This window comes from Oncorhynchus mykiss, chromosome 13 (genome assembly GCF_057628025.1).
Source record: "Oncorhynchus mykiss isolate SJ-2025 chromosome 13, ASM5762802v1, whole genome shotgun sequence".
Taxonomy (NCBI): Eukaryota; Metazoa; Chordata; class Actinopteri; order Salmoniformes; family Salmonidae; genus Oncorhynchus; species Oncorhynchus mykiss.
In genome coordinates this window covers 15769609-15781627 of record NC_143034.1, presented here as the reverse complement: position 1 = coordinate 15781627, position 12019 = coordinate 15769609, and the positions used below count along the sequence as shown (strand labels likewise).

General features: G+C 42.9%; 1 protein-coding gene across 1 annotated transcript; it reads left to right on the top strand.

The window, feature by feature from the left end:
* The first annotated feature begins 6929 nt into the window (after positions 1–6929).
* Positions 6930–9337, top strand: LOC149978732 (uncharacterized). The gene is made up of 6 exons (XM_090194528.1): positions 6930–7335; positions 7534–7737; positions 8279–8542; positions 8633–8720; positions 8814–8853; positions 8975–9337. Exons 1-6 carry the CDS (start codon positions 6972–6974, stop codon positions 9218–9220), a joined length of 1206 nt encoding a protein of 401 aa, XP_090050654.1. The 5' UTR covers positions 6930–6971; the 3' UTR covers positions 9221–9337.
* The last annotated feature ends 2682 nt before the right edge of the window (positions 9338–12019 follow it).

Here is a 12019-nt window from a genome sequence, read left to right as displayed (position 1 = left end):
ATAGATAACAGGCTACATTAGACTATATATGGATAACAGGCTACATTATACTATATATGGATAACAGGCTACATTAGACTATATATGTATAACAGGCTACATTAGACTATATATGGATAACAGGCTACATTAGACAATACAGTATATGGACAGCAGCAGTCAATACAGCAGACTATGGTGATGATGATACTGATTCCTCTGCTAACTAATGATACTACCAATACTGTACATAAGGGTCAGCAGTGTAATATAATATGATAGTGGCATGGTGTACTACTACAGATATCAGTGTTTGTGTGATTAAATGTGACTTTGTCAAGTAGTCAGTGTTGTGTTTCACCATTCTATCTGATGTATTGTCAGTTTGTAATGTTGTTATTAGCCCAACATTATTGAGGACATTATTATTAGGAGGGTGCAGTAATGTTGAGATGCCAGTAGGTGGAGCTCTAGTCTAGAACACTGGAACCTTCAGTAGCACTTTGATGCAGCTGATGAGGAGTGATTGGAATGGGTTTGTAGAATAGAATAACTATCACAAATCAAGGTAAGACCCAGATGCAGACTGTCGAAGTAACAATGTTTAATGTTCCAAAAGAGGCAAGCAGTAGACAGCTCAAGGCAGGCAGAGGTTGGTAATCCAGAGGGAGGCAGAGGTACAGGTCGGCAGGCAGGAACAGAGTCAGGACAGGCAAGGGTCAAAACCGGGAGGACTAGCAAAAAGAGAATAGAAGCAGGAGTACGGGAAAACACGCTGGTTGACTTAAAAAACATACAAGTCGAACTGGCAACAAAAAGACAGAGACCCCAGGTATAAATGCACAAGGGATAATAGGGAAGAGGGGTGACACCTGGATGGGGGTGGAGACAAGCACAAGGACAGGTGAAACCAATCAGGGCGAGAAAATAACATCATGGAACTGACCAAATGTGAATGGAACTTTGACCTGTTCCATGTAGAACTCAGAGGGACAAGACAACACATTCTAAGATATTATAAACATTCCATATAGAACAGTCAACGTATTGTTAACATGGCTGCTGCTACTCTCTGTTCATCATATATGCACAGTCACTTTAACGATACCTACATGTACATACTACCTCAATAAGCCTGACTAACAGGTGTCTGTATATAGCCTTGCTACTCTTTTTTCAAATGTCTTTCTACTGTTGTTTTATTGCTTTACTTACCTACACACACACACATACTTTATTTTTGGCACCATTGGTTAGAGCCTGTCAGTAAGCATTTCACTGTAAGGTTTACACCTGTTGTATTCGGCGCACGTGACAAATAAACTTTGATTTGATTTGATATTTAATGAAAAGTGGAAATGGGGGAAATTTTGTCCATTATAGAAATGTAGGGCCCATTTTAATACAGTAACCTCCCTTCTCTGACATGATGTTCTGGTCGTCATGCATGTTAATGTCTTAAAGAGGAAGAAAGGACTCTTCTGCATCCGCTACTTGTGTCCTGACTACATACGTATGTGTCAACCACAGAACTGACACTCATTAGTACTCTTGACAATATCTTGCAATATAGTTTTGGGTAATTTGTTTTTAGTCATTAGTCATATACTTGAGGGTAATGTATCATTTTACTTCTTGTTATGTTTTGAGTTGTGTTTTGGTTGTTACATCAGGGTCAGTATTCATGAAGTGTCTCAGTGTAGGAGTGTTGATCTACATACTGATGAGATGATTAACCAGGGTAAAATAGACAAGCAGACAAACATTGTAACACTGCTCAGTGTGTGGACTCGTGTGTGTGTGTGTGTGTGTGTGTGTGTGTGTGTGTGTGTGTGTGTGTGTGTGTGTGTGTGTGTGTGTGTGTGTGTGTGTGTGTGTGTGTGTGTGTGTGTGTGTGTTGACCTGATAGCCAGCGAGGTGAGTTTTTATGCATTGTTTGTAATTTATTTTGTACATAATGTTGTTGCTACCATCTCTAATGACCAAAAATAATTTCTGGGAATCAGAACAGCGATTTCTCACCTTGAACTGGATGAAGAATTTCTCATTAATGAATTGGACGAGAGGGATTTACTCCAGACACCTGAACAGGCCCTCATCCCTGCAGGAGAAAGAGACGGAAAAGTTTTTGCGGAAGGAGATAGGGGTGCCTTGTGAGGGTCCGCTGACGATTGGCTAATCTGCCATTGCCATCTGTATTATTGGCCAACGTACAATCGCTGGATAATAAATCGGACAAACTAAAATCACATATATCCTACCAACGGACATTAAAAACTGTAATATCTTATGTTTCACCGAGTCGTGGCTGAATGACAACATGAATAACATACAGCTGGTGGGTTATACACTGTATCGGCAGGATAGAACAGCAGCCTCTGGTAAGACAAGGGGTGGCGGTCTATGTATATTTGTAAACAACAGCTGGTGCACGATATCTAAGGAAGTCTCAAGGTTTTGCCCACCTGAGGTAGAGTATCTCATGATAAGCTGTAGACCACAATATCTACCTACAGAGTTTTCATCTGTATTTTTCATAGCTGTCTACATACCACCACAGACCGATGCTGGCACTAAGACTGCACTCAATGAGCTGTATACCGTCATGAGCAAACAGCAAAATTCTCATCTAGAGGCGGCGCTCCTAGTGGCCGGGGACTTTAATGCAGGGAAACTTAAATCTGTTTTACTTAATTTCCACCAGCATGTTAAATGTGCATCCAGATTGAAAAAAACTCTAGACCGCCTTTACTCCACACACAGAGATGCGTACAAAGCTCTACCTCGCCCTCCATTTGGCAAATCTGACCATAATTCTATCCTCCTGATTCCTGCTTAGAAGCAAAAATTAAAGCAGGAAGCATCGGTGACTCGGTCAATATAAAAGTGGTCAGATGAAGCAGATGCTAAGCTACAAGACTGTTTTGCTAACACAGACTGGAAAATGTTCCGGGATTCTTCTGATTGAGCAGTACATCACAGTCGTCACTGGCTTCATCAATAAGTGCATCGATGGCGTCAACCCCACAGTGACTGTACGTACATACCCCAACCAGCAGCATTGGATGACAGGCAACATCTGCACTGGGCTAAAGGCTAGAGCTGCCGCTTTCAAGGAGCGGGACTTTAACCTGGAAGCTTATAAGAAATCCCGAACCATCAAACAGGCAAAGCGTCAATACAGAACTAAGATAGAATCATACTACACCAGCTCCGACACTTGTCGGATGTGGCAGGGCTTGCAAACTATAACAGACTACAAAGTGAAGCACAGCCGAGAGTTGCCCGGCGACAAGAGCCTACCAGCTGAGCTAAATTCCTTCTATACTCGCTTCGAAGCTAGTAACACTGAAACATGCTGTTCCGGACGACTGTGTGATCATGCACTCCGCAGCCGATGTGAGTAAGACTTTTAAACAGGTCAACATTCACAAGATCGTAAGGCCAGACGGATTATGAGGAGGTGTACTCTGAGCATGCACTGACCAACTGGCAAGTGTCTTCACTGACATTTTCAACATCTCCATGTCTGAGTCTGTAATAGCAACATGTTTCAAGCAGACCACCATAGTCCCTGTGCCCAAGAACACTAAGGTAACCTGCCTGAATGACTATCGACCCGTAGCACTCACATCTGTAGCCATGAAGTGCTTTGAAAGGCTGGTCATGGCTCACATCAACACCATTATCACAGAAACTCTAGACCCACTCCAATTTGCATACCTCGCCAACAGATCCACGGATGATGCAATCTCTATTGCACTCCACACTTCCCTTTCACACCTGGACAAAAGGAACACTTATGTGAGAATGCTATTCATTGACTACAGTTCAGTGTTCAACACCATAGTGCCCTCAAAGCTCATCACTAACCACATGACTCTCAAACCCGCATGCGGGAGCGTAACGCAGCCTCAAACTAATTAGCATAACGCAGCGGACATAAATCTTCCTAGAAAATGTTCCTATTCATGAAAATCACAAATGAAATATATTGAGACACAGCTTAGCCTTTTGTTAATCACACTGTCATCTCAGATATGCTATATGCTTTACAGCCAACGCTAGACAAGCATTTGTGTAAGTTTATCATGGCATAATGCTATGGCTAGGCTCTGCTACCAGCAGGCAACATTTTCACGAAAATAAGAAAATCTATCAAATTAAATAATTTACCTTTGAAGAACTTCGGATGTTTTCACTCAGGAGACTCCTAGTTAGCAAATGTTCCTTTTTTCCCAAAATATTATTTTTGTAGGTGAAATAGCTCTGTTTGTTCTTCACGTTTGGCTGAGAAATCGACCGGAAAATGCAGTCACTACAACGCCAAACTTTTTTCCAAATTAGCTCCATAATATCGACAGAAACATGGCAAACGTTGTTTAGAATCAATCCTCAAGGTGTTTTTAACATATCTATTCGATAAAATATCCATCGGGACAATTGGTTTCTCAGTAGAAGCAATTGGAAAAATGGCTACTTGTGTACTTTACGCAAGATTTTCTGCGGGAGCCGTCATGTGACCACTTGCTAAATGTGGTCCCTTACGGCTATTCTTCAACATAAATGCGTAAAAAGACGTCACAATGCTGTAGACACCTTGGGGAATACGTAGAAAGCGTAAGCTCATTCGTAGCTCATTCACGGCCATATAAGGAGTCATTGGCATGCAGAGCTTTCAAAAAATGGGGCACTGCCTGGTTGGATTTGTATCTGGGTTTCCCTGTAACATCAGTTCTGTTGCACTCACAGACAATATCTTTGCAGTTTTGGAAACGTCAGAGTGTTTTCTATCCAAAGCTGTCAATTATATGCATAGTCGAGCATCTTGTCATGACAAAATATTCCGTTTAAAACGGAACGTTTTTTATCCAAAAATGAAAATACTTCCCCCTAGTTATAAAAGGTTAAGAACCCTGGGACTAAACACCTCCCTCTGCAACTGGATCCTGGACTTCCTGATGGGCCGCCCCCAGGTGGTAAGGCTAGGTAACAACCAATCCGCCACGCTGATCCTCAACACGGGGGCCCCTCAGGGTTGCGTGCTCAGTCCCCTCCTGTACTCCATGTTCACTCATGACTGCACGGCCAGGCACGACTCTAACACCATCATTAAGTTTGCTGATGACACAACAGTGGTCGGCCTGATTACCAACAACAACGAGACAGCATATAGGGAGGAAGTCAGAGACCTGGCCATGTGGTGCAAGGACAACAACCTCTCCCTAAACGTGATCAAGAATAAGGAGATTATTGTGGACTGCAGGAAAAGGTGGAACGAGCACGCCCCCATTCTCATCGACGGGGCTGTAGTGGAGCAGGTTGAGAGCTTCAAGTTCCTTGGTGTCCACATCACCAACAAACTAACATGGTCCAAGCACACCAAGCACAGTCGTGAAGAGGGCACGACAAAACCCATTCCCCCCTCAAGAGACTGTGTGTGTGTGTGTGTGTGTGTGTGTGTGTGTGTGTGTGTGTGTGTGTGTGTGTGTGTGTGTGTGTGTGTGTGTGTGTGTGTGTGTGTGTGTATGTCACAAGTGTAGAGAGTCAGGAGGCAGTTGCAGGTTTAGAACTACTGAAATTTATTAAAATAGTAAAGTACTCAGGAAATAGCAGGAAAACAAGCAACATTTACAATGATGGACAAAGACAAATGACAGAGGGAGTATAAATACAGTGATAGAGTGGGGATTGGAACCAGGTCTGTGTAATGAAGACGAACAAGTCCGGTGTTGATGAGTAAAGGGCATTTGCCAGCAGCAGGACAGAAGGGGGAGCCAAAGCGAAGGCCTGTGTGGCAGTGTGTGTGTGTGTGTGTGTGTGTGTGTGTGTGTGTGTGTGTGTGTGTGTGTGGGGGGGGGGGGGGGGGGGGGTTGTGAGTCACTTTCTGTTTAGTCTCACATCTTGGGGATAGAAGCTATCATCGAACCTGGTGGTCAGTTGTTGTTGATGATGATAACAATGATGATTAATGATGATGACTATTTTATATATGTCACAGTCTTCCTCCTCTTCATCTGAAGAGGAGAGGCGAGAAGGATCAGAGGACCAAAATGCGGCGTGGTATGTGTTCATGTTGAATGTTTAATTAAAGAAAGAACTGAACACTGGATACAAAACAATAAACAAATAAAGACCGTGAAGCTATCCTAAGGACTGTGCTGACACAAGCAACTAACATAGACAATCACCCACAAACAAACAGTGCAACCCAGGCTACCTAAGTATGATTCTCAATCAGAGACAACTAATGACACCTGCCTCTGATTGAGAACCATACTAGGCCGAAACATAGAAATGCCCCAAAACATAGAAAAACAAACATAGACTGCCCACCCCAACTCACACCCTGACCACCCCAACTCACACCCTGACCACCCCAACTCACGCCCTGACCATACTAAATAAATACAAAACAAAGGAAATAAAGGTCAGAACGTGACAATATATTAGGAAAATATTTTTGCATCATACAAAATGCCAGTTTAAATAGACAGATGTAGACAGACATGCAACACATCACATTACATACATAGTGCAATAGACTTACAGACAGACAGTATTCACATAGACAACCATATAGCACAATACAACACAACACAATATGAGTCTGGTTCATTTTCAGTAATGAGGCCCTGTACCCCATTTACAGTTTCTACTTCAATGTATCAGGTGGAGTTATTCACCAGCTATAGAGTGAGTTGTTGTTTATGTTTCTAAGACTGCAGGGTGGGAGATGCAACAATGGCCTTGAGAACAGCAGGAAGTGTGTTGGTGGTCTTTCTCTGGTCTGTAGCAGGTATGGTCTCATTCATATCTTTTAGTTGCTCTGTTTATCAAACTACAGTTGTCTTTCACACCTCACTGAGTGAATCTTATCTGTGGTTTTCATTCACACTCAACCAAAGAGTATCTATGTCTCAACTCAGCAACTATGGAACAAAGTGTTAGTGTGAGTCACAAGACATTGAACTTAATGTAACGTCCTTGTGATGTCTAACTGTGTTTCAGTGGTACTGAGTCAGAATGGCTGGAGTGTTACATACACCACTCAGAGTATCTGTACCTTGAAGGGGTCAACAGTGGAGATGTCCTGCTCTTACACATATCCCAGAGGTCATAAAGTCACAACAACCTTCTGGTTCACTGAGTATAATGCTGAGGGTCCTGTAAGTCTGAGTGATGACCCAGACTTCAAAGGTCGTTTGACGTATCTTAGCAATAAGACGAATGGACACACCCTGACAATCACAAACCTAAGAGAGAGTGACTCAACTACGTACAAGTTCAGATTTATAACAAATCAGACTGGAGGGAAATATTTTGGTAGCCCTGGAGTCACTTTGTCTGTTACAGGTACAGTGCTATTATATATATAATGCTAATCTGTTTAATTTGTTGTGGAAAATTGTCTTGATTTGTATTTAAATAATATAAATATGAATGTATGGTATAATAGGAATGTCTGAATTGATGATTTGAGAACGTCCACTCCTGCCTCATTTGAACGAAACAACAGGTCATTGAGGGTTTTAATGTTGTTTTCTACTCCAGACCTGCAGGTTAAGGTGACCACTACATGGTGGTCAACGACACTGACCTGTAGCACCACCTGTACTCTGACTGGTAACCCCACCTACACCTGGTACAGGAACAGTATGATTGTACAAGAGTTCTCCTCCCCCTCATACTCATTCTACTTTCAAACTGAAGACAGCTTCTACTGTGCTGTAAAAGGCATCAATTCTCCTGCAGTGTGTGAGTGTGACTGATACACTTTTTAAAGTCTTTCAAAATCATCCAATCATTGGTCAGTGTTGATGTTTAGTGAAACAGACATGAGGTAGAGCTACTCTTCCATTTAGATTAATGGTGGTTGATGTTTAGTGAAACAGACATGAGATAGAGCTACTATTCCATTTAGATTAATGGTGGTTGATGTTTAGTGAAACAGACATGAGATAGAGCTACTCTTCCATTTAGATTAATGGTGGTTGATGTTTAGTGAAACAGACATGAGATAGAGCTACTATTCCATATAGATTAATGGTGGTTGATGTTTATTGAAACAGACATGAGATAGAGCTACTATTCCATTTAGATTAATGGTTGTTGATGTTTAGTGAAACAGACATGAGATAGAGCTACTATTCCATTTAGATTAATGGTGGTTGATGTTTAGTGAAACAGACATGAGATAGAGCTACTATTCCATTTAGATTAATGGTGGTTGATTTTACAGTTCTAAATACTGACACCATTTCATAATGAGAAGACTAACTTTCACGATGTTATCCAGACGGCCCAAAGAGCACCTCAGTGTCAGTCAGTCCCTCTGGTGAAATAGTGGAGGGCAGTTCAGTGACTCTGACCTGCAGCAGTGATGCCAACCCACCTGTGGACAAATACACCTGGTACAAGACAAAACACAACAGGTCGATGAGACATCTTGGACAGAGATACACCATCCATAACATCAGCTCTGAGGACAGAGAGGGATACTACTGTGAGGCTCTGAGCATTATAGGGAGAGAGACTATCCCTGTCCATATTAATGTTATATGTAAGTATGACACATTCTGTCTATTTTTGGTGCTGTCATTTTACAGATTTCATTCTGACATCATGCATTACTTAACCCATGACCCTGCAGCAGTGTTTCCCTGGGTTCCTGTGGTGGGGGTGGGGGCTGTCCTGACTGCTGGAGCTCTGCTACTCACCATCTACTGCACTCTGAAGAGGTGACTCTTTCATTTACATATACTGTATTAGTAACATATCAACTTCCACTAGAGGTCAGAAGAGAGCAGAACTCACTCTGTCCCTCATTACAGGAGATCCACAGGAGGAAGTGATACCACAGCAGACACACAGGTAATAATGTCAACAACCAAAGTTATTTCAATCCTAATACCATTGACAGTAAGCAAATTAATTTACATAAAAATGTTGGAGGAAGGGGTTCGTAAAGTGCTCATTCAGTGTCTTCTTTCAGAATGTGAGAGACTCTCCCAGTGACACAGCCCCTCAGATAGATGCTGAGCCCTCCGATTATGAGAACTGGAGCAAACCACCACAGGACCTGGACAGTGACACAGCCCCTCAGATAGATGCTGAGCCCTCCGATTATGAGAACTGGAGCAAACCACCACAGGACCTGGACAGTGACACAGACCCTCAGATAGATGCTGAGCCCTCCGATTATGAGAACTGGAGAGAACCACAAAAGAACCTGGACTGAAGAGAACCATAAAAGAACCTGGACTGAAGAGAACCACCACAGAACCTGGACTGAAGAGAACCACCACAGAACCTGGACTGAAGAGCAACAGCATCAAACCAAAGCTAGGCCTCACAATGCTATTCTCTTACTATCATTATGCTTTATAGTCTAGAAGGTTTGAGACAATGACCTTTAACTTCTGAGTGAGTGCTGGAATTTAGATTGTTCTCCTAATGATAAATACAGTATGTGTCTAGATGATCAATACAGTATGTGTCTAGATGATCAATACAGTATGTATATCGATGATCAATACAGTATGTATATCGATGATCAATACAGTATGTGTATAGATTATCAATACAGTATGTATATCGATGATCAATACAGTATGTATATAGATGATCAATACAGTATGTATATAGATGATCAATACAGTATGTGTATAGATGATCAATACAGTATGTATCTAGATGATCAATGGGATAGATTGTGCTTCGGCTATTTTTCTATAAGATTTTGCCATTTACAGATTTGATTAAATTTCACATAGAAATACTTGTAACTCTTTATTAGCAAATTAATAGTGTGAGTCTTGGCGATATAGGCTCTGCTCCTTCAGGGTAGCAGTAAACTATACCACTCCTACAGCAGGAGCACAGAACCTAACAGGTGGAGGCTGGGGTGGTGGGAGGAGCTACTCTCCTGCTCATGATCAGAAAACATTGCTTCTCACTCACTGTAGAGTGACACATGGTTGAGGCTACTTCCTCCTTGTATGGATGAGGGAGAATTCTCCATGATGGTTCACGGAGCGCACTGACTCAGCTCAAAAGCTGATATTGGGAACAAACAAGTAGGCAGTATGATAGGTTACTCTCGATGCTATTTCTACTTAGCTAGTTTGTAGCTGGCTATTGACTGACAACAGAGCAGCAACATCGTTGATCCTCACAATCAATCACATCACCGCAGCAGCCAAACATTGTAACATGAGCATATTGAACGATGTGGGCGAGGTTCAAACACAGCTAGCGAGCACTTACAAAGGACACATTATATCAGACATCAGCAGCATAGCGAGAAACAGCTAGTTACAGCAGCAGCAGAGTCAACGGAGGACAAGAAGCCAGAGTAGAGTAACAGTAACAGAGTCAACGGAGGACAAGAAGCCAGAGTATAGTAACAGTAGCAGAGTCAACGGAGGACAAGAAGCCAGAGTAGAGTAACAGTAGCAGTAGCAGAGTCAACAGAGGACAAGAAGCCAGAGTAGAGTAACAGTAACAGAGTCAACGGAGGACAAGAAGCCAGAGTAGAGTAACAGTAGCAGTAGCAGAGTCAACGGAGGACAAGAAGCCAGAGTAGAGTAACAGTAGCAGAGTCAACAGAGGACAAGAAGCCAGAGTAGAGTAACAGTAGCAGAGTCAATGGAGGACAAGAAGTCAGAGTAGAGTAACAGTAGCAGAGTCAACGGAGGACAAGAAGCCAGAGTAGAGTAACAGTAACAGTAGCAGAGTCAACGGAGGACAAGAAGCCAGAGTAGAGTAACAGCAGCAGAGTCAACAGAGGACAAGAAGCCAGAGTAGAGTAACAGTAGCAGCAGCAGAGTCAACAGAGGACAAGAAGCCAGAGTAGAGTAACAGTAGCAGAGTCAACAGAGGACAAGAAGCCAGAGTAGAGTAACAGTAGCAGAGTCAACGGAGGACAAGAAGCCAGAGTAGAGTAACAGTAGCAGCAGCAGAGTCAACAGAGGACAAGAAGCCAGAGTAGAGTAACAGTAGCAGAGTCAACAGAGGACAAGAAGCCAGAGTATAGTAGCAGTAGCAGAGTCAACAGAGGACAAGAAGCCAGAGTAGAGTAACAGTAGCAGAGTCAACGGAGGACAAGAAGCCAGAGTAGAGTAACAGTAGCAGAGTCAACGGAGGACAAGAAGCCAGAGTAGAGTAACAGTAGCAGAGTCAACGGAGGACAAGAAGCCAGAGTAGAGTAACAGTAGCAGAGTCAACGGAGGACAAGAAGCCAGAGTAGAGTAACAGTAGCAGAGTCAACGGAGGACAAGAAGCCAGAGTAGAGTAACAGTAGCAGAGTCAACGGAGGACAAGAAGCCAGAGTAGAGTAACAGTAGCAGAGTCAACGGAGGACAAGAAGCCAGAGTAGAGTAACAGTAACAGCAGCAGAGTCAACGGAGGACAAGAAGCCAGAGTAGAGTAACAGTAACAGCAGCAGAGTCAACAGAGGACAAGAAGCCAGAGTAGAGTAACAGTAGCAGAGTCAACGGAGGACAAGAAGCCAGAGTAGAGTAACAGTAGCAGAGTCAACGGAGGACAAGAAGCCAGAGTAGAGTAACAGTAGCAGAGTCAACGGAGGACAAGAAGCCAGAGTAGAGTAACAGTAACAGAGTCAACGGAGGACAAGAAGCCAGAGTAGAGTAACAGTAGCAGAGTCAACAGAGGACAAGAAGCCAGAGTAGAGTAACAGTAGCAGCAGCAGAGTCAACGGAGGACAAGAAGCCAGAGTAGAGTAACAGTAGCAGAGTCAACAGAGGACAAGAAGCCAGAGTAGAGTAACAGTAGCAGAGTCAACGGAGGACAAGAAGCCAGAGTAGAGTAACAGTAGCAGAGTCAACAGAGGACAAGAAGCCAGAGTAGAGTAACAGTAGCAGAGTCAACGGAGGACAAGAAGCCAGAGTAGAGTAACAGTAGCAGTAGCAGAGTCAACGGAGGACAAGAAGCCAGAGTATAGTAACAGTAGCAGAGTCAACAGAGGACAAGAAGCCAGAGTAGAGTAACAGTAGCAGAGTCAACGGAGGACAAGAAG